Source organism: Ranitomeya imitator, chromosome 8, assembly GCF_032444005.1.
Source record: "Ranitomeya imitator isolate aRanImi1 chromosome 8, aRanImi1.pri, whole genome shotgun sequence".
Lineage (NCBI taxonomy): Eukaryota > Metazoa > Chordata > Amphibia > Anura > Dendrobatidae > Ranitomeya > Ranitomeya imitator.
In genome coordinates, this window is record NC_091289.1 from 140,577,057 (window position 1) to 140,601,408 (window position 24,352).

The 24,352-nt window shown below is 41.1% G+C and overlaps 1 protein-coding gene across 1 annotated transcript in view; it reads left to right on the forward strand.

The window, feature by feature from the left end:
• The first annotated feature begins 3,961 nt into the window (after positions 1-3,961).
• Positions 3,962-24,352, forward strand: part of LOC138648002 (regulator of G-protein signaling 5-like) — a 152,776-nt gene continuing 132,385 nt past the window's right edge. The window contains exon 1 of the mRNA XM_069737448.1: positions 3,962-4,168. Within this exon, the coding sequence (XP_069593549.1) occupies positions 4,125-4,168 (44 nt within the window). The 5' untranslated portion in view covers positions 3,962-4,124. The remainder of the gene's footprint in view (positions 4,169-24,352) is intronic.

Here is a 24,352-nt window from a genome sequence, read left to right on the forward strand (position 1 = left end):
TCCATCACTGCAGCCATTTTTGTTGCTGTAATTAATCTACAAAAAAAGGAAACTTTATTAATAGCACTCATTTAAAAAAAAAAAAAACGAAACACTTCCTAGGTTGAGTCTACAGTTCCAATGCAGACCTATGTGCCTCCATGGTAACATTTGTAACACAAACCTTATATAATCTGAATTGCCAGCTACGCGCCCTTCCATCTATAGATATGTTAATTTTTATTTTATTTATTTTTTAAAAAAGAGAAAAGGAGGTGATTTCAACTTCTATATTTTTTATAACTTTTTAAAAATTATTTCTACTGTATCTTTTTCAAACCCCTTATGGAACTCGAACCTATGATCATTTATTTGCTTATATTTAATACTGCACTATAACTGTACTGACATATATAGCTAAGCTGCTGTTTTCCTAAGAATCCAGCCAGCTGGACGTCATAGCAGTACCAACATGGCTACCATAAAGGCTTTCCGCAGGCCCCAAGGGGAGCGGTCAGGGGTGGCAAACGGATGCTGGTGCACATTCACACTGGCCAGTTAGCCATTTAAATGTTGCTGTCAGTGATTGATAGAGGCATTCTAATAGTTAACAGCAATGATCAGAGCTAGCTACAGCCGCGTTTGTTACAGGTACATGTCGCCAGTGTAACACAGTCAAAATCCTCCCGGTATGGATCAGATCCTAATCCCGCACCATATATACACTGTGACCGTATGAACATATGTTTATATTATATGGTCATAAGGGTGGTAGTATTGAAAATCGAGTAGATCATCGAAATAATCCCACAACCATATGCTTTTGAAATGAAGAGTAATAATGAATGTATCCCACATCCGAAGAGCTACACGTGTCCAGGTACCGGTATTTTGGGTTGGATACTTTTTTTCTTTTTTTTTCACCCTTTATTGTGTTACCACTTGCATATTGATGCTTGTTGTTGCACATTGTGATATCAGCACGCCTTCATAATGAATACTTTGGATCTGTTGCCACAACATATCTCATACAGTGAGGTCATGTAACGTCTACAAATATTAAGAAACTGTGACGATTGATACAACTTTGAGTTATCACTTAATCATTAAATAGAGTATTGATTCTTTGGGTCTTTGAGTACAAGAAAAATTAGTTTTGCAAGATTTCTATGTGTATATCCTACTAGAGAGATTACACACTTCACAAGCAATGTAAGGGAAAACGTGAAGATTGTCATATACCACAAAGCTTGATGGAGGGTAAAGAAATGAATGGCAGACCATTTGGCAAATACAGAGAACACAAGAAAAAGAAAAAACCGAACTACAAAGGTCAAAAAAATATATACAATTAAAATAAACACATGATAATGTATAAAGTAATCCAAAAATTAATTTTATTGGTAATAAATAGGGACAAAAAGAGAAAGAAAAAATGGCAATGTGGCGCTAACCACACACAATGTGTATCAGCCCACAAAAACACCACATAAATCAGCCATAAATATATTTACACTCAGATGTACATAATACAAATAAGATGACATGTGTCAATAATATATGACCCGTAAAAATGTATATGATAAAGGGGCATATAAATGTACATGAGATGATCTGGGTGTACAAATACGTGACAGGCAACCAAAAGAATGTAAGGAGAAGGAGCAGAAAAAATATCTGCAGACTCACATAAGTGAATGAATGTTACAATGCAACGGTAAGTACGCATAGGTCGTATATCTAGATAATACCCATTACACTATGTGAGACCCGTCCATATCGTGACCTGCAGCTGCATAATTCAAGGTCACAACATGTAAATCATGGAGGAATGGTTACCTGAATAGTGTGGTGAATGCGGGCAGATGCGCCCCGACGCGCGTTTCGGATCAAGACTCCTTCGTCAGTATATCCTACTAGGTATAGAGCTGTATTTACCTGCCCAGAAACTAATGCTCTTACAGGATACAGCAGACCCCCTTGATAAAGATGTCGACCGAGATGCAAAATGAACAACCACTCACAATCTACCAATTCATGGCGGGGGAGAGTGCTTAGTCCTAAATTTGCATGCAAACAAGGCTTGCATAGGGCGCTGGTCACACACATGTCGTACAGTCTGGCTTACAGCCTATTAGTGACGCCCATAGGTCTAATTTTGTAGATATGAGATATTGGTTGATACTTTAGCCGGAATACGCCAGTTCTCAACCCACGTCAAGGGTCCTCTTTCGGCAATTTTTTTTTTTTTTTATATCATCTGGCACTTTATGTAGCAAGGATAAGTATAGGGGAAAGTTGTAAGAAAAATCTTTTTAGACACAGTTCCACTTTGTTCATAAACTGGGTCTGATATTGCAGTTTATCCTCATTAAGGCTAGGTGCAGGCGACTGTGTATTCTTTTATCCTAGAGATTTGGGTCAGTTATGCAAATCACACTCTGATCAAACTCGTGATCCATGTGATAGTGTGATCTGGTTTTCGCAGTTGAGTAGAAGATGGATCTTCTCCATTCTGTCAGTCTGTGGAAATCGAACTGCACTCAGATGTTATCCAAGTGCAGACCGATGGTTTTCATACACTCGTTGACTTGCAGGGTCAAGTCTGATTCGAATATCAGATCAAACAGAGAGTTTTTTCCTTTGACCCGCTCAGTCCGAGGAAGAAAATCTGATAAGTGCACGACCTCATAGAATAACATCAATCCGATGTTTTATTGGAACGCACTGGGACTGAAGGGACACAATGGGGATACAGGCAGAATATAATATTTTAACATTGTAAGCATTAATGGGAGTTTTCTTACTACATCTGCAGCTGAGTTGAGTTTGCCAGAGGTAGCAAAATTGAGTTTGTCATTTGGCTCAAAGTAATGTATCTGTATTTCTTACTTTAAATAGCGGCTTATTGATCGGCTACAGGGTTATCATCTGTCCGAACAGAAAGAAACAGGGAAATGGCTGTATATTCACTATAAATGAGTAGGACGACTCTAGCAAAAGATGTTCTAGAGCTTTTTGAAAATAATTTTTAAGTGTATCTGCTCCGGAAACTCAAAAGCTCAGCGTGAACATAACAGAACTGGGCAACCCAATTCTTTAAATTAGCGTAAGTCTAAGCATCAGATATGCCACAAAAGTTGCTTTAAAATAGAGTTGAGCAAATATGTTAGAAATCGGTTGCTGAATCTGAATTTGCCATATTGGTGCCATATTGGTACTCTATTCGTGCCAAATTTACATTTGATGATCAGTTCTTAACATATTATTTAATTTCTACTCCCATTGACTCCAACGACGGTTGGTTGTGTTTGGCGAATATTGCAAAAAATAATATTCGCCGCCCATCATAATCGGAACCGAATTTTGAAAAATGTGCTTATCTCTACTTATGAAGCCTATGATCTAAGCAATGTCATGCCTCTCATGTCATGCACGGCAACATTATTCTTAATAATTTGTGTCAATGTGGTTGTGCTGGATTGTTGGTCACAAGTCACACACGACTTTGCAACCTTGATGTACGGGATTCTCATGCGCTGCACATTTCCGTGATTTGACTTGTCGAGGACAGCGAGTTCACGACAAGCCGCACAAAAGCTTTCAGTCTGAGACCCGCCATGGTCCAACCAAAGTTGGCAAGTAGTTTTTGCAACCAACTCCAGAGTTGTACAATACCGCAAAAGATTATTGATGATGTCAGCTAAGTAAAAGTGTTATCGATATTGCCACACACAAAATATAATAAGACGCGACTAAACCTAAAAATACCTAACGTTGAAATAAAACTTAAAATTCTGTATTAGAAGAAAATCCATCCACATTCTCATCCTTCCAGGGTCTGCAGACCCTCGAACCCTGAGGAAAGCGAAGATCCGAGCGTGGTGCAGCCTGTGCTGTAAGGGAGGATGTCATTGGATGAGGGGCTGGCTCGCTTCCAGGGTTAATCCTCTATATACTTCTGCTAGTAAGAGACTGCTTCAGAGTGAGAGAAGTAGAGAGTGCTGCTGTCAAAGCTCCACCAGACTGCCAGAGAGAAGCAGAAAGCCAGAAACAGCTGCCTGACAAAAATCAGCTGCTACTTCTAAGAAAGAAGATTTCCCCTGTCACTTTTCCAGGACCAGACTCACTTTCCAGAAGCCAAAATGTGTAAAGGATTAGCAGCCCTGCCCCATACCTGCCTGGAGAGGTGAGAGACCTGGGATGTGCTAGAAGATGGGGTCACTGGGTACCTAGATTTGCACAATCTGGAACATCTTATTGTAATGTGTAGTTTTACATAGGACTGCAGGTTTTTGTTTGTTTTTTTTAACTCAAAGAACGTCTAGTCCCCGATGAAGAAACAATGCAAATTCATCTCTGTTGTATCATTTAAACAATACTATTACCTTAAGAGTGAAATATAAATTTACATGTTGCTGTTGTATTTCTGTTATCATTAGAAGTTTCACCTGTAGGCTGTGTGCACACATGGCTGATTAGGTGCGTTTTTGTCACGTTTTTTTTTTTCTGCGCGGATTTGTGGCAAAAACTGTCGCCAGCAAAGTGAGTGAAAAACCTGGTGTCATGCACATGGTGAGTATTTTCGACCTGCAGATTTGGTGCAAAAAATAATCTGACTCCCCCTGACGAAGTCACGCCGCCGAAACGCGCGTCGGGGAAGTGGCACCACCATCTGAGTTTAGGTAAGGCAACTTTTCACTATCATTTAAGGTTTTTTCAATCCTTTTTCGGGCAGCATTGGCGTCTTTTTGCACTATCTAATCCTGAAACCTTCATCCTCATGTCATGTGACTGTAATTATGTTTTGCCATTGACATGGATTACCAATTGTTTCCGGATGCATTAGTTTGTCTATGTCACAGACACTTAGTATAACATCGCCATTCCTTGCCATTTAGTTGTGCTTGTACCTGCCTTGCTTGTTTTCCCAGGGTGGAGCCACTGAGATCTATTTTGGCTCCTTTCAGGCACTCATGGCTACTTTTTAAATAATTTTTGTTTTGCTTTGTTGCGATTGTTAATACATTTTCTACTTTGTTCAATATACGTTTTTTTGTCTATATGTTCCTATTTAAACTAGCGTAGAACTATATAAGTTTTGTCCAGTAGTTTAGATGCAATTATTCGGGTATTCTCTTTCTATCTTTGGAAAAGACCTCTTTGCATCTAGTGAGGATACTTTTTTGATACTATTGCAAAAAATAATCTGCAGCATTTCAATTCTCTGTGCGTTTTTTCAACATTGACTTCACTCAAATCAATAAAAAACGTGGGGCAAAAACGCAGCAAAAATGCGCGATTTTGGTGCATTTTTCCTACCAAGAGATGCAAAAATGTATGTCAACGTGTGCACGTACTGTTAGGGACCAGTTCTTAGGGCTAGGGTAGCAGTTGTATTTTGTCTTTCGTTTTACGACCACAAGTCCTAATCTAACCGGGGCACATACGAGACATTGCGTCCGTAACATTGAAGAAAAATACGAATTGTCCTTTAGGGTAGAATTAGCCCTTAGAGTAAATGTATTGCTGCCCAGAGGAGACGATGTCCAGTGATGGGCCATTGTGGATGGCATGGGAGAGATGCTTTCATGTAGCGTTGTTATCTGGTTTGTTTTATCCAAATCTCATGACCCATTAGCACATCTTGATAAAAGCCCAAGAAAATTATTTTTTCAAGTTTCCACTAACAGCAGCGGACTAGTGGGACGTGTAATATTAAACAGGAGCATCTGCATCTCTTCCAACTTTATGTATGGTAATAAAAGAAAGGTCAGACCTCGGGTAGTCATTTTCGGAATGGAAAGCAGTATATATTTATACAGTATATGTGTGTATACAGTATATATATAATCTTGTGTTCATATATATTTGCAGTTTACCATATCGAAGATGAATACCCGAGAGCTGACCTTTCTTTTATTACCCATACATAAAGTTAGAGTAGTAGCAATCTAGAAAAATATACACAAACACGTGTACCGGGGTTCATCGGGGTTCTCGCCTTGGTTCCATCGCTTTCACTGTAAGAATAAGATTAGCGGTGCATGCTACTTTCCTGTGATAGAACTGCCACCCTCAGGGATAAATTGGTCCTATAAATAAATTATTTCAGTAATAAATACAGCTCTGCTACGTCTAAATGTGTGAAAAGGGGACAAGGCGTTTAGTCCTTAAAAAGGCGCATTTATTCCACCGTGGAAATTGCAGCTTTAATTCCATGTAAAACCGTGACTTTGCTCCAGAAAGTTACATGGTTCATTGAATTTCGATTTATTAATTCATTCTGCTACATCCCGTAAATTAGAGTTTTTTTTTCCAGGCTCAGTGTAAGCCTGACTTACATACACACACGTTTCACGTTCTGGTGGCTTTGTTACATTTTCATCCAGTGTTATGTTCAGAACTGATTGGTCGGTGTGGTACGTACACGGATTAGTATCATGCCAGGACAGCTCGAATATTTCTCAAATCAAACAACTCATTCGGTTGGAAATCTTCTATATTTCCATTCTTATTGCACTCAGGTGAATTCTCAATTATGTAGACATTAATATGAAAGCACCAATATATTCTGTAACGATTAACCATTGCCCGATTACACCGCTTTCTGCCCTCGAAGGAATATTTCAGTAGTCTTCAAGGTGTCACTATTTAACTGTCTACAGCTCCCAAGTACAATATCGGCTCAGACAGAACGTCTAATGCCAAATGGACAGACATGATCAGACCTGTGTTTGGGTCAGGATCCAAGTCGGTAATACTGACGGCGAAATGGACCGATTTTACACCTATATTTTCATGGCCATAAAACGGGTCCATTTTATCATTCATATAATGTAACCTTTGGACAGTCTGGTATTAGGGCGGTAAACTATGTGTCGGTGAGAAGCCTTATAGTTGTGTTTTGCCACACACAGACCCATACATATTTCCGACAAAGGCCACACTTTATTATTATTATTTATTATTATAGCACCATTTATTCCATGGCGCTTTAAATGTGAGAAGGGGTATACATAATACAAACAAGTACAATAATCTTAAACAATACAAGTCACAACTGGTACAGGAGGAGAGAGGACCCTTCCCGCGAGGGCTCACAATCTACAAGGGATGGGTGAGAATACAGTAGGCGGTCGTGCAGTGGTTTGGTCAAACGATAGTTACTGCAGGTTGTAGGCTTGAGTAGATACAGAATATAGTTGCCAGTTCAACGACTTCCCATAAGATGGACACTATGATTATTATATCTATGTATCCTTACATCTAAATTATATTGTAATTTGTAACAAAGGACAAGAAATGGCGGAGATGCATCCTTTAACCATCACATGTGGCAATGACCTTCTCCAAGACCATTTGTGGACCAGTTGTCATATACACCAGAGCCCAGGACAGACAACTGTACGACTATATGGTTGCACACGTCTGCCAGTCATTCCCACTACATAAGAAGGATTCTTAAGGATACTTTATAATATACGCTAGAGTATTGAGAAGATATTGGACTTGGCTTTTCCATACAATCATGGATTCGTGGCTGAAGTATGGTGACACTGGCCAGATGTATGGTGAAAGGACACAGTGATGACCTACTTTTGGGTATTAAAGTCCAGTGTATAATTCATGAGATTTTCCCTTTATCATCACTGAGTGCAACACCGATGTGGCACGAATTGAGTCTTAAAACTATACGACAAAAAGAACAGGAAAAAGGTAATAATAGAAACTAAAAATCACCCCAAGGTGCATTGTCTGTGTAATGGAAAAACAGAGCTATGCAAACAATATCTACAACATCGTGGACATTTATAATGATGAGTTACAGACAAACTACTGCCGGATTTCCCAAGATGTCCTTTGGCAGCTGGTATAAATTACTCTGTAGGTCTATTCAGGTAGAACACTGGGGCGTTATACCGCACAATAACAGGTAGACTATTGTAGTGGTTTTGTAATTAAGGTAATATTTCATAAGAAGTTTTGTCCCTTAATTGAGGCCACTGGTGACAATATCAGAGAATTAAATAACTATAAGCCTTATTAATATTCGGTCCAATTAATCAAAGCGGTTACACCAGAATTATTAAAGCGATTTATACCAGAAATCTGGCTTAAACTGCTTTGAATCTGCACAAAAATGTTGCGACATTTGGCATTTTTATGCCAGTTTCAGCCATCTCCGGCAAAATGGACAGAGATATGGTGGGACAGGGGAGCGACGGGGTTTGTTGACACCTGCTAAATAGTGATGAGCGAGTGTGCTCGTTACTCGGGTTTTCCGAGCATGCTCCGGTGTTCTCTGAGTATTTGTAAGTGCTCGGAGATTATGTTTGAGTTGTCGCAGCTGCATGATTTACGGCTGCAAGACAGCCTGAATACATGTGGGGATTCCTTACTTGTTAGGGAATCCCCACATGTATTCAGGCTGTCTAGCAGCTGCAAATCATGCAGCTTCGGCAACTCAAATATAATCTCCAAGCACGCTATAAATACTCGGAGACCACTAGAGCATGCTCGGAGAAACCCAAGTAACGAGCATACTCGCTCATCACTACTGCTAATCTAATTTATTAGGTCCCTGATTGTAATAAGATTTGTGGTGAGGTGCACAGAGGCGCACACGACTTTTCAGACTCACCTAAGTCATTAAGAGGCATGTACCTCTTAATGAATCGGGCCCTCATGATTCCAGCAATGCTCCTGATCATCTAGAGTAAACAACCTCGATTTTGATGAATCGGGATCTAAATGCCTATACTGTTGAAATTTACTTTTTATGTCCGTTGCATATTATGTCAAAAAATATATATAAAAGCATCTTTTATTGATATTTTCAGAAAATTTGAAGATTGAAAATAGAAACACTTTTCCTACGCGTTTCGAGCTTTGAAATCTCTTGGCTATGACTAAGAGCTTTTAACGCTTGAAACGCATAGGCAAAGCATTACTGTTTTTAACCTTCTATCTTTTAGAGTATATCAATAAAAGATGTTAATATAGTTTCTTCTGCGGTAGCTGGAGTACCTCATTTTCCTTCACGTACTGTTAACCTAGGAATCAGCCCAAGGTCTTTTCCGTGCACCACACTGATCAATGATTTATTACCTGAGTTGGTGACCTGATGTGAATATCTATCTTTTCTTTATGACATATTATATCAAACCCGTAGGGCACTTTCGCAAAGCCTTAAGGCCATTATAAATGCATTGATCCGAACGATGGTTCATAAGAATTATTGCCACCGAACATTGGTTCACGAGCAGTAGTGATGAGCGAGTGTACTCATTGCTTGGGTGGCCTCCGAGTATTTGTAACTGCTCGGAGATTTAGTTTTCATCACCGCAGCTGAATGATTTACAGCTGCTAGCCAGCTTGAGTACATGTGGGGTTTCCCTAGCAACCAGGCGACCCCCACATGTACTCCGCCTGGCTAGTAGCTGTAAATCATTCAGCTGCGGTGATGAAAACTAAATCTCCAAGCACTCACAAATACTCGGAGGTCACCCGAGCATGCTAGGGAAAACCCGAGCAACGAGTACACTCGCTCATCACTATTGATAAGTGAACGTGCTCTGATAAGGTGATATCCGTCCATGCTCGGGAGCTAACCGGGTGTCTTCGGCGTGCTTGAATAATATGTTCAAGTCCCCGCGGCTGCATGCCTCGTGGCTGTTCGACAGCCGCAACATCTGCAGGGATTGCCTGTTTGTTAGCCAATCCCTGCATTTGTTGTGGCTGTTGAACAGTCATGAGACATGCAGCCGCGGGGACTCGAACATATTATTCAAGCATGCCGAGGACACCCGGTTAGCTCCCGAGCATGCTCATATAGCACCTCTTCCAAGCGCGTTCGCTCAGCACTAACAAGCAGCAATCAGTTAAAAATGCAAAAGTTTGGCACATTGGAAAAATCATTGCTACTAATGTAAGCTGGGAACATGCTGTCGCAACATGAAAAACTGTATTATTGATTATTTATCCCAATACGGCTTACATTGGTCCATGGTAAAGAGCCTTTAAATGAGCACCAATCAGCTCGTTACAGGCAGAAATGTCCCCGTGTAAATCAGTCTTGGTTTGACTGCATTTTATAGTCCCAATTATGGACGCACAACATAAAACCCCTGCGGTTCACTATAATCATTTCATAAAGCATGTCCAATATCACATTACACTAGCGTAAGCTGAGGATCCATTTTAGAAAAATGGTAATATTAAGAATTTTAGATAAGCAGATTTACTAATGACTTTTTATATTAAACCACAGAAAATTACATTGATAACTAATCTTAAATAGCTTTGATATAACACAAAACATTTTAAGTCTGTATGATGCACACAAGTCGCAGACCACCAATGTTCTTCTGTGCCAAAATAAGATATCACTATAGAACATTTTGGTGGTCCAAATGGCTAGAGATCTGGATGATTGAGCTTTGATTGATATATAATATACTGTATATACTCGAGTGTAAGCCGACCCCCCTAATTTAGCAACAAAAAACTGGGAAAACTTATTGACTATATTGAGTATAAGCCTAGGGTGGAAAATGCAGCAGCTACCAGTAAATGTCAAAAATAAAAATAGATACCAATAAAAGTAAAATTAATTGAGACATCAGTAGGTTAAGTGTTTTTGAATATCCATATTGAATCAGGAGCCCCATATAATGCTCCGTACTGTTCATTATGGCCTCATAAGATGCTCCATATACAAATATGCCCCATATAATGCTCCATGCAGTTCTTTATGGCCCCATAAGATGCCCCATATAATGCTCCATTCACTTATGGCCCCATAGATGCCCCATATAATGCTCCATGCAGTTCTTTATGGCCCCATAGATGCCCCATATAATGCTCCATGCAGTTGTTTATGGCCCCATAGATGCCCCATATAATGCTCCATGCAGTTATGATCCCATAGATGCCCCATATAATGCTCCATGCAGTTATGATCCCATAGATGCCCCATATAATGCTCCATGCAGTTCTTTATGGCCCCATAGATGCTCCATATAATGCTCCATGCAGTTCTTTATGGCCCCATAGATGCTCTATATAATGCTCCATGCAGTTATGGCCCCGTAGATGCCCCATATAATGCTCCATGCAGTTATGGCCCCATAGATGTCACATATAATGCTCCATGCAGTTCTTTACAGCCCCATAGACGATCCGTATAGCATTGTGCCACATATAAAGCTGCTGCACTAAAAAAAAAAAAAATGACATACTCACCTCTCGTCGCTTCCCGCTGCTCCTCAGCTTCCAGTCTCTCCGCACTGACTGTTCAGGCAGAGGGCGGCGCGCACACTAATACATCATCGCGCCCTCTGACCTGAACAGTCACTGCAGAGGATGCGGAAGATGAGGCGGCGGTAGAACCTGGTAAGGTGAATATGAAATACTCACCTGCTCCCGGCACTCCTGGCGCGGTCCCCGCATGTCCCACGTCTCTGGGAGTGGCAGCTTCTTCCTGTAGTGAGCGGTCACCGTTACCGCTCATTACAGTAATGAATATGCGGCTCCACCCCTATGGGAGTGGAGTGCATATTCATAGCTTTAATGAGTGGTACCAGTGACCGCTGAACAGGGGAAGAAGCTGCAATGCCCGAAGACCGTGGGACATGCGGGGACCACACCAGGAGCGCTGGGAGCAGGTGAATATTTGACAGGCGTCGTTCTTCCTCACCCGTCGACCCCCCACCTTCCATGACTCGAGTATAAGCCGAGAGGGGCACTTTCAGCTCATTTTTTGGGGGCTGAAAATCTCGGCTTATACTCGAGTATATATGGTATGTTTTTTTCAATCTCCTTTGGGTGTTTGAAATGTAAACTTTTTTAATAGATGAAAATAAAAAAAATTCAAATCGGTCCCTATAGTCAAGTTTCTTACTATTTGTGCTTCCTAGTGCTCTCCTGAATTGACATTGCACTGTTAATAGGGGCAATCTACTGCTAACATGCACTGGGCCAAATATGACTGTTAGGCCGGGGCCACAGTTGCATGTGCAATGTGAGAAACTCGCATGGGTCTCTCGCATCAATACCTGGCACTGTCGTCAGCACTCGGGACTGGAGTGTGTGGCTGCATATACGGTATTTCTTTTTTTTTTACATTTTTTATTGGATTTTAACATAAAGAAAAAAAATTACAGACAGAGGTATGAAAAAAAAAACTCATTCTACCATCTCCCTGAAGAATTTTTGCATTTGATTCCATGTCTGCAGTTTTTAATTTTTTATTATTTTTGTAATTTTTTATGGGCACAGTGCTGTGAAAATGTAATTGAACTATCTCTTCAGACACCAGGTTTTCGCTGACCCATCAAGAGCAGCAAAACATAGGCACATAGACCCTGATTCCAGCGATGTGTCACTTATTTTGCTGTGTGCTGTAGTTTTCATATAATCACTTTTCTCTGCTGTTGATCTCCCAGTTCTCTGAATGTTGAGCTCTGTATAACCCCGCCCACACCACTGATTGGTAACTTTCTGTGCACGCTGTGTATAGGCATAAAGATGCCAATCAGTGTTTGGGGCGTGGTTGGACTACATGGCAGCAGGTTTACTAGTCCATCTAGTGATAATCTCCTGCTGATAAAACAATAATAGTATAACAACTAAAGCAAACAGGCCAGCAAGTGACACATTGCTGGAATCAAAGTCCCTGTCTTTACATTATGGTGCCAAGAGATTAAGTGGCAAAAACCTGGTTACAGATTCCCTTTAAATTAAATGCACCCCACAATCACAGCATAAATAACAAACAGACATTTTTGCAGTTTTTTTTAATATGATAATGCCAAACATCACTCTCTCCCTTTGTGTTGTGTGTGAAGGAACCAGCTCTAAGCAGCAGGAGAACCTTTACATACTGTATTCACAATGGAAACATTCTTGGAATACAATTCTAAAGAAAAAAATTGTTTTTCTTCTCCTTACTCCTTTTGCTTTTTGGAAACATTGCAGATCGGCCCCAGTGTTTAGATTTAGTCTTTGTGCTGATATAAACCTATAGCGTTGAATTCATATTAATTTTGCATTCGTGACATAATATTGAACTGAGATTTGCAGAACTGTTATCACCTGGGCAAAGGTTGAAGGATATTAACCAATTCAGGAGGTGTTTTTAGAATCACAAAGCGTTCTATCAGTCGCACATTTTATTTCTGGAAGGTGATCTGGATGCCAAATAATACTTCCATTCTTTATCCTGGATGATTGCCGAGTTGGTGCTTTGTGGATTTCAACCCCCGCTAGACAGTGTTACGACTCTGTATCTAGAGAGGCTGTTGTTAACTTTCCTCTGGATTACTGCTTTAAAGAAAAAGAACAGAAGCAAATTTTTTGCATACCTGTCCTTTGGCATAAAACTTGGAGAAAAGCCTTGCTGCGGCTTGTTTCCCACAGTTAATGCTGCTTTTAGTGCACATAATACTTTCATATGTCAAGAATCTGTCCTAATTCTCATGCTCGGTAACTTCCAAAGCACTCTATTTGACTGGTGATTCCTCTTTGTTAAACATTTTTCCAGCACTATAGGTACTGGTAGGGTTGAGCGAAACGGGTCGGCCATTTTCAGAAGTCGCCGACTTTTGGCAAAGTCGGGTTTCATGAAACCTGACCCGACCCCTGTGTGGGGTCGGCCATGAGGTCGGCGATCTTCTGAATCTGGTATCGGAATTCCGATACCGAGTTCCGATATGTTTGCAATATCGGAAATCAGTATCGAAATCCATATTTAAGTGTAAAATAAAGAATTAAAATAAAAAATATTGCTATACTCACCCTCTGACGCGCCCTGGTACTAACCGGCAGCCTTCCTTCCTTAGAATCAGCGCGTGAAGGGCCTTAGATGACGTCGCGGCTTGTGATTGGTCGCGCGACCGCCCATGTGACCACTCGCGCGACCAATCACAAGCCGCGACGTCACCGAAGGTCCTTCAAGCGCTGATTCTTAGGAAGGAAGGCTGCCGGAAAGAAGCAGGGCGCGTCCGAGGGTGAGTATATTCCTATTACGTCGCGGCTTGTGATTGGTCGCGCGACCGCCCATGTGACCGCTCGCGCGACCAATCACAAGCCGCGAAGTCATCTAAGGCCCTTCACGCGCTGATTCTAAGGAAGGAAGGCTGCCGGTTAGTACCAGGGCGCGTCAGAGGGTGAGTATAGCAATATTTTTTATTTTAATTCTTTATTTTACACTTAAATATGGATCTCAGGGCCTGAAGGAGAGTTTCCTCTCCTTCAGACCCTGGGAACCATTGGAAACCCAATGCACTGCATTGGGTTTCGTGTTTCGGCCGACCCCGACTTTTTTATAGGATCGGCCGATTTCACTCGACCCGACTTTTGAAAAAGTCGGGTTTCGTGAGACCCGACCCGATCCTATAAAAGTAAAAGTCGCCCAACCCTAGGTACTGGCACTTAATTTTCCTCACTTCCTGCCTTCCTGATATTTCATATCATCAACCAAAAGCCGTCTCTCTGTTACGTCTGTATGCACTTTGACAGACCAGAGGGCAGGAGCAAAGAGCCAAAGACCCTTCCTGACTTCATGTAATCGGCTGATACAAGTGGATTGCACTTGACAACAGGCAGTGGACAGCAAGTCAGGCAGAAAGGAATGCCTAGTGGTGTGACTTCCAAATCTGAAAGCATTTTCTAATATCTTTGCTTTTTATGACCACATAGGATGCAACTATTTGATTTCGTTAAAGGAAAGAATCAAAGGCAGAACTCAAAGTGCTGGAAAGTTAAATGTAGAAAATGACAAAGAAATGATTAATGACATAAATAGGACCCCTCCTGTGTGGTCACCAGACCACAGCCCTAGATATTAGGGTATCTACAAATCTAAAAGCCAGTCTTGGGACTGCTAAATAGCTTACCATGTAAGTCTTCTCTTCTGTGAGCAACTTCAGCACAAAGATCTAACGCGCTTATCTGTAACAGCAAAATCATGAAGATTGGGGTTGCGTATGTTAGATCCCAAATTTATACTTGGACATTAAAGGGAACCTGTCACCCCGTTTTTTGAGATTGAGCTATAAATACTGTTAAATAGGGCCTGCGCTGTGTGTTCCTATAGTGTATGTAGTGTACCCCGATTCCCCACCTATGCTGAGAAATAACTTACCAAAGTCGCCGTTTTCGCCTGTCAATCAGGCTGGTCAGGTCGGGAGGGCGTGGTGACATCGCTGGTTCTTCCTCAGCTTTACGTTGGTGGCGTAGTGGCGTAGTGGTGAACAAGCAGCGCGCGATCTGCGCTGTCATCCCTTTCGTCGGTGGGGGCGGCCATCTTCCTGGGGCCGCGCGTGCGCAGATCGAGTGCTCTGCTGCACGGGGCTTCAGGAAAATGGCCGCGGGATGCCGCGCGTGCGCATTAGAGATCGCGGCGGCCATTTTCCCAAAGCCGAGTTTGCAGGCTGTTAGTGGCACTTGATAGTTTATTTAATCAACTGCGGGGAAAGATGCAGGCTCACCATCAGAGACCACATCAAAGGCAGGGACACTATCTTTGCTGTAAAGAGTTTAAACCTATTTATAGTCCTCCACTTACGCTAAGTGGTGCCGACATACAGCCACTCTTCCACAATTTCTGAGGTGACGTGATACTTTGTGGTCCTGTGACCCCTTTTTTACCCTATAGTAGCTGTGATCGCGCAAGCGCAGAGTCACCAGGAAACAGAATAGTGAGACAACAAAACCTTATTATGGTTGTGAGACCCCTAAATAGATTGTAGTGGAAGATTACATTGGTAACCAGATCTCCTAACAAATGAATGGGGGACCAATCACAAATTTAAAATAAACTATAGGTAACAGAAATTGAAAAAATAAAATTACAATGCAAATGTGTATACAAATATTCTGTTTAGGATATGCTCCCATGAAAATTTAAAGAGTTACCGTCATTTTAATTTTTATTTCATAAATCAATAGCACACATGAAAATTAGAAACTTTGTAACATGTCTTATCAGAAGCTGTTTTTCTGTCAAAATTAATCAGTCATTATCAAAATTCTCCATTCTGAGGTAAAATCTGTATTAAGTAAAGACAGACTTTCCCCTTACTGAGATAGGAGAGGGTGTCATGTGACCCTAAAGTTCTGGCTTGATCTTCAGTCTTTGCTGCGATTGAACTGTGGAGGAAGGAGCTCTCAGCTCTTTGCCCCATTTTCAATTTCTCTGTCTGTCCCTGCTGACAGATGATTGTACTGTTTAGTCCAATCAGATTAGTCCTGTCACTGTGTGCTGGCAGAGGGAGGCTGAGGCAGGGGGAGGGTCTGGCAGAGACTAAGGGTGTGGTGTCTGTGGTAAGGATAAGTCCAGTCTCTGCCACACAGGAAAACACTAGACGGGATGTGAGCAGCTCCTCCACAATCAGGATGGAGCTGGTTACATCCCCAAGTGTGGTATCTAGGCAACAGTGCAGAATGCTGACAGGGAGTATATTACAAGCTGTCAGCATTCTGCAGCTTAGGTACACACACACAGAATGGGAAAAAAGCTTTGACAACCCCTTTAAGGAAATAACAAAATTTGGCAGTAAGCTTTCAATTTTTCCATAGTGCCACCATAGTGGAAATTAAAGCATTACAAATTGAATCCAATCACACCATTCAGGTCCACCAGAGCACAAGATGCTCTTTCAAACTGCTCTCCACAACAGACAGCAAATATAATCAATGATCTTCTCAAAAAGTAAATATGAAAGATATTAAAATCCAAATGTCAGAATAGCATTGTGTGACACTTCAGAGTCTTGCTTGATGTTATTTTTGCACAGAGTGATATCACTGACAACCAATAAACACAGAAAAAGGTCAGACATTGATTTAGCAATGTAATCATATATTATAGTGGTGATATATGAAGCCCTGATGGATTCCTCACTTTCCTCTATAGCTATGCATGTGTCTTCTGTGTGCAAAAGACCTATGTGCCGAGACTCAAATTGATCACTAGAGATTTAATGATTGATATTTTATTTTTTTTAATTCAGTGGAGCCAAAGAATATATACTCCAGCTATGGGGCACTTGGAGTAAGAGAGCCCAGCCCTAACGGTAACTTTCTCTTTTGCCACTGGTTTCTGCTAATAACCAAGAAAAATTATCTTTCACAATTGGTGCAGAATCCAACCAGAGGAGCAGCACTTTTAGACCTAATACTATCTAATAGACCTGACAGAATAACAAATCTGCAAGTGGTCGGGCATCTAGGAAATAGCGACCACAATATTGTACAGTTTCACCTGTCTTTCACTAGGGGGACTTGTCAGGGAGTCACAAAAACACTGAACTTTAGGAAGGCAAAGTTTGACCAGCTTAGAGATGCCCTTAATCTGGTAGACTGGGACAATATCCTCAGAAATAAGAATACAGATTATAATTGGGAAATGTTTAAGAACATCCTTAATAGGCAGTGTAAGCGGTTTACACCTTGTGGGAATAAAAGGACTAGAAATAGGAAAAACCCAATGTGGCTAAACAAAGAAGTAAGACAGGGAATTAACAGTAAAAAGAAAGCATTTGCACTACTAAAGCAGGATGGCACCATTGAAGCTCTAAAAAACTATAGGGAGAAAAATACTTTATCTAAAAAACGAATTAAAGCTGCCAAAAAGGAAACAGAGAAGCACATTGCTAAGGAGAGTAAAACTAATCCCAAACTGTTCTTCAACTACATCAATAGTAAAAGAATAAAAACTGAAAATGTAGGCCCCTTAAAAAATAGTGAGGAAAGAATGGTTGTAGATGACGAGGAAAAAGCTAACATATTAAACACCTTCTTCTCCACGGTATTCACGGTGGAAAATGAAATGCTAGGTGAAATCCCAAGAAACAATGAAAACACTATATTAAGGGTCACCAATCTAACCCAAGAAGAGGTGCGAAACCGGCTAAATAAGATTAAAATAGATAAATCTCCGGGTCCGGATGGCATACACCCACGAGTACTAAGAGAGCTAAGTAATGTAATAGATAAACCATTATTTCTTATTTTTAGGGACTCTATGGCGACAGGGTCTGTTCCGCAGGATTGGCGCATAGCAAATGTGGTGCCAATATTCAAAAAGGGCTCTAAAAGTGAACCTGGAAATTATAGGCCAGTAAGTCTAACCTCTATTGTTGGTAAAATATTTGAAGGGTTTCTGAGGGATGTTATTCTGGATTATCTCAATGAGAATAACTGTTTAACTCCATATCAGCATGGGTTTATGAGAAATCGCTCCTGTCAAACCAATCTAATCAGTTTTTATGAAGAGGTAAGCTATAGGCTGGACCACGGTGAGTCATTGGACGTGGTATATCTCGATTTTTCCAAAGCGTTTGATACCGTGCCGCACAAGAGGTTGGTACACAAAATGAGAATGCTTGGTCTGGGGGAAAATTTGTGTAAATGGGTTAGTAACTGGCTTAGTGATAGAAAGCAGAGGGTGGTTATAAATGGTATAGTCTCTAACTGGGTCGCTGTGACCAGTGGGGTACCGCAGGGGTCAGTATTGGGACCTGTTCTCTTCAACATATTCATTAATGATCTGGTAGAAGGTTTACACAGTAAAATATCGATATTTGCAGATGATACAAAACTATGTAAAGCAGTTAATACAAGAGAAGATAGTATTCTGCTACAGATGGATCTGGATAAGTTGGACTGAAAGGCGGCAGATGAGGTTTAACAATGATAAATGTAAGGTTATACACATGGGAAGAAGGAATCAATGTCACCATTACACACTGAATGGGAAACCACTGGGTAAATCTGACAGGGAGAAGGACTTGGGGATCCTAGTTAATGATAAACTTACCTGGAGCAGCCAGTGCCAGGCAGCAGCTGCCAAGGCAAACAGGATCATGGGGTGCATTAAAAGAGGTCTGGATACACATGATGAGAGCATTATACTGCCTCTGTACAAATCCCTATTTAGAACGCACATGGAGTACTGTGTCCAGTTTTGGGCACCGGTGCTCAGGAAGGATATAATGGAACTAGAGAGAGTACAAAGGAGGGCAACAAAATTAATAAAGGGGATGGGAGAACTACAATACCCAGATAGATTAGCGAAATTAGGATTATTTAGTCTAGAAAAAAGACGACTGAGGGGCGATCTAATAACCATGTATAAGTATATAAGGGGACAATACAAATATCTCGCTGAGGATCTGTTTATACCAAGGAAGGTGACGGGCACAAGGAGGCATTCTTTGCGTCTGGAGGAGAGAAGGTTTTTCCACCAACATAGAAGAGGATTCTTTACTGTTAGGGCAGTGAGAATCTGGAATTGCTTGCCTGAGGAGGTGGTGATGGCGAACTCAGTCGAGGGGTTCAAGAGAGGCCTGGATGTCTTCCTGGAGCAGAACAATATTGTATCATACAATTATTAGGTTCTGTAGAAGGACGTAGATCTGGGGATTTATTATGATGGAATATAGGCTGAACTGGATGGACAAATGTCTTTTTTCGGCCTTACTAACTATGTTACTATGTTACTATGTTACTATGTTACTGGGTGCCCGGAGCCCGTGCATGGCTCTCCTCTCCAGAGAAATGACAGTGAAATTAGCAAGCGAAGAGTGGACTGAAGCGTCCTTGAAAAGAGAGTGTGCGAGGGATAATCAATAGTCCCTTTAGGTCTTAGTGTCGAAACTTGGCTCCAGCATTAGGGCCATTTTGTTTTTGTTTTTCTTTGGTGCCGCCTCTCTTCTTTGTATGCCATCAAATGAAGCTATCGGATAAAACCATCCAAACAAATAATGGTTGGTAGAATAATAAATTTTGCTGCAGAGAGTAGTGGTTCCTTTAAATAAGCAAAAGGAACCGCAAGAGGATTGTTTACTTCTTAGGTTACGTTGTCAATATTAGTTCAGTTGGAGTCAATCAATTGTTCAAGAGAATGAGTGGACAAAGCTGTAATGCTAGAACAGATACTACTATATGTATTTCATTGCACAGTAGAGAACAAAGAATAGAAAGCAAGGCTGCACTGGCAGGAGCGTTATGACCCCTTCAAACAGCTGTAGGATGGGGTTCCTGGTATTTGGCCATACCGACCTATCAATAAAGGGATTCTATCAGCACAGAATGATTGTCCAATCCAAACACAGATGCTTGGTGCATCATTGTGTGGCCGGTCATGTAGGGGGATCTGTCAGCAGGTTTTTGCTATGTAATCTGACAGCAGCATGACATAGTGCACTGGCATACACAGACAAAAGAGGGCCCCTGTGCAAGAACAGTATATGGACCCTTTACAGCCTAATAGCTCCTCATAATGAACAATTCCACCTGCTTTGGAAATGGAATTGGGCCCCCTTACCTCTTGGTCTTTGTGCAATCGCACAGGTTGCACCAATGAAATGTCCATCCCTGATGTAGGGATAGAAACCTTGCTTCAAGTGATTTCTCACTTAGTATATTGTATGCAGTAGATTTGATAGAATCACAGTTTTCTCTGCTTGGCCTGAACAGTCATTCTGTACTGACAGAATCCCTTTAAAGAGCTTGTCCTCACATATTGAGGTAGAAAAGCGTGTTCCTCGAATACCCTTGGAACCTCATCTGATATCCCGTTGCAGTGTTCCTACTTGCATATGTCCGGCACCGAAGCAGATTTCAGCTGATTGGTTGGGGACACATCAGATAGTTCACCAATACATAAGTCTCAAACATCCTATTTAATAGGGTGTATAAAGGATATACCATCAATTTTAAAGAAATAGCCAAACCCTTAATACTTCCCTCAACATTTTCACAAGTGCAGCTCAGATTCTCCCTTCATCTAAAAGGCAAAGAGAAGGAGTCTAAAACACCTACTCATTGAGCAAGTAACACATCCACATTGTTGGGACTGATGACGATTCTAGCGGTGTGTCTCACAAATCAAACAATTTCAGAATGTAGTGGGATGTCCTCTTTAGGATCATAGTCATAACACTTGTATTCAGCCATTTCTTGGATATACTGTATGCTTTTGTGGGAAAGTAAATAACTGACAACATGTAATTTTTGCAGGACAGGCCAGATCTCTGGAGTAGTCCTTTAAGATTGCTGTTCTACAAAAAAAAAAAAAAAAAAACAGATAGTGAATACTCATGAAGAGATTACTAATGAAAGGGTAGGTGTACATAATTAGTTTGACTTTTTTATGTCTCCTGAGAATACAGTTTGGACAATCCTGAGACAGGGGAATGTGAAAATGTCATATGAAAAGAATGTTTAGAAAAGATGGCAAATAATACAAAACCATGGAAAGGAAATAGTGAGAGAGTTTAGGTTACTTAAAATATGCTGTCACTATGTCAAAATGGCACTTAGGAACATCTTCCAAACCATTTCCAGTGTATGGATAAGGCAGCGCTAGCGCCTGCTCTTTTCTAGCACTGCATAATAGCTGAAAGCAAGATATTTGGTTGCAAGACACAACTTCTGTCACATGAGATACCATGAATATAGCAACAATAGATATCAATTCATCTATAGAGGCTTCAGCAATGTCCTGATCTTGGGTATACTATAGAGGTTGTGGCTATTGTTATCTTTATTATTATTATTATTATTATTATTACCGGCTTTCAGCTAGATTTCGAGCCATGGCGACATGATGGATGAACGTTTAATTGGAAGATCGATTTTGTGCATGCCTAGATAGGTCCTCCAGGATCTTCTCCTCCATTATCTTGATAGTATCAAGCCATCGGGTTGCTGGACTTCCTCTTCACCCTGTTCCTTCTATTCTTCCGACCATGATGCCCTTCTTAAGTGATTGCTCTCTTCGTATGACGTGTCCAAAGTAGGCAAGTCGTAGCTTGGTGATCCTTGCTTCTAGTGACATGATTGTTTAATTTGTTCCAAAATGTATTTGTTTGTCCTTCTTGCCACCCATGGTATTGATAGCATCCTTCTCCTGCATCACATTTGGAAGGCGTTGATTCTTCTTCTGTCTTGATTCTTTATCTTCCAGGTTTTACTTCCATACATCTACTATATAAAGCTGAATGTGTGTATGTGTGTATGTGTGTATGTGTGTATGTCCGGGATTGGCATCTGCACCGTCGGAGCTACAGCCACAAAATTTTGCACAGTCACACGTCTGGACCCCGAGAGCGTCATAGGCTATATTGTGAAGCGAAATTTTAACCCCGCGCGTTCCAATTCACCAAACAATTTTGCCCCTATCTACATAATGGGGAAAAAAGTGAAAGGAAAAGTGTTGGAAGCATCGCAGCTACAGCAACAAAATTTTGCACAGTCACATGTCTGGACCCCGAGAGCATCATAGGCTACGTTGTGAGGTGAAATTTTAACCCCGCGCTTTCCAATTCACCAAACAATTTTGCCCCTATCTACATAATGGGGAAAAAAGTGAAAGGAAAAGTGTTGGAAGCATCGCAGCTACAGCAACAAAATTTTGCACAGTCACACGTCTGGACCCTGAGAGCGTCATAGGCTTCGTTGTGAGGTGAAATTTTAACCCCGCGCTTTCCAATTCACCAAACAATTTTGCCCCTATCTACATAATGGGGAAAAAGTGAAATGAAAAGTGTTGGAGGCGTCGCAGCTACAGCCACAAAATTTTGCACAGTCACATGTCTGGACCCTGAGAACGTCATAAGCTATGTTGTGAGGTGAAATTTTAACTCCGTGCTTTCCAATTCACCAAACTATTTTTCCCCTATCTACATAATGGGGAAAAGTGAAAGGAAAAGTGTTGGAGGCGAATTGACAGCTGCCAGATGTGAACAAGGGGGACTTAAAGAATGAGAGCGATGGCGCAAAAGAGTATATACCGATCAGTTGCTAAGGTGGGGCCCCGACATGAGACACTCACCACACATGGGGATATGAACACACACACAAAATGCGCCACACACTACCACGTGCTTGAACACATATACCACCCTCAGCACACATTTCACCACACATACACCAACCTCGCCACATAAAAGTCGAAACACAAAAGTCGCCACTCAAAACTCGCCACGCGCAAAACTCGCCACATGCAAAAACTAGGCTCACGCAAAACTCGCCACAAGTGCAAAACCCACCTCATGGAAAACTCGCCACATGCAAAACTTGCACACGCGGAAAAATTGCCATATGCACAAAATTTGCAACACATGCAAAAGTTGCCTCACACAAAACTTGCACATACTCAAAAGGCACCAGACATAAAACTCACCACGCGCAAAACTCGCCATGCGCAAAACTTGCTGCACACAACTTGCTACACTAACCTGTTACATGCAACTCGACACACAAAAAGTTGCTACACGCATGTTGACACACAAAACTCATCTCACAAAAGTCGCTACATGCATGTCGCCACACACAACTCAACACACACAACTTGACAAACGAAACTCGCCCTAAAACACACACAAGTCTGGTATTAGCCTTCAAAAATAAAAATCTGATTAATAAGCAGACAAACTACAAGAGCAACAAATGTACCATATAGGAAAGACAGCAGCTGTCAGTCACATGACCTGTCTATTATGTGTATGTGTGAGCTAATATATACTGCCTGGGGGAGGGCTTCCTGTTGGCTGGGGATATATCAGGCTGCCAATTTATCTTACAAATACTGAGGTAAAAAGACTGAGCAAATAACGTGTTAACGAGGTCTAATACAGGAGATCACACAGGTATATACTATATACAGGGGAGATGACACACAGATATATACTATATACAGGAGAGATAACACACAGGTATATACTATATAGAGGAGGAGATGACATACAGGTACATACTATATACAGGAGGAGATGACATACAGGTATATACTAAATGCAGGAGGAGATGACACACAGGTATATACTATATACAGGAGCAGATTACCTACAGGTATATACTATATACAAGAGGAGATGACATACAGGTATATACTATATATAGGAGGAGATGACATACAGGTATATACTATATATAGGAGATGACATACAGGTATATACTATATACAGGGGAGATGACACACAGCAGGTATATACTATATACAGGGGAGATGACATACAGGTATATACTATATACAGGAGATGACATACAGGTGTATACTATATATAAGGGAGATTACAAACATGTATATACTGAGGTGAAAATGAGAGGTGTGAGGTGAAAATGAAAAGGTGTGAGTGCAAAATGAGAGGAGTGAGGGAAAATAGTGTAGTGATAGGAAAATGACAGATGTGAGGTCGAAATGACAAGTGTTAGGGGGGAATGAGAGGAGTGAGGGAGAAAATGAGAGGTGTGAGGGAGAAAATGAGAGATGTGAGGGGAAAAATGAGAGGCGTGATGGGAAAATAAGAGAAGTGACGTGCTATAACTAACCACAGATATTTACTTTGCCCAGGCAACG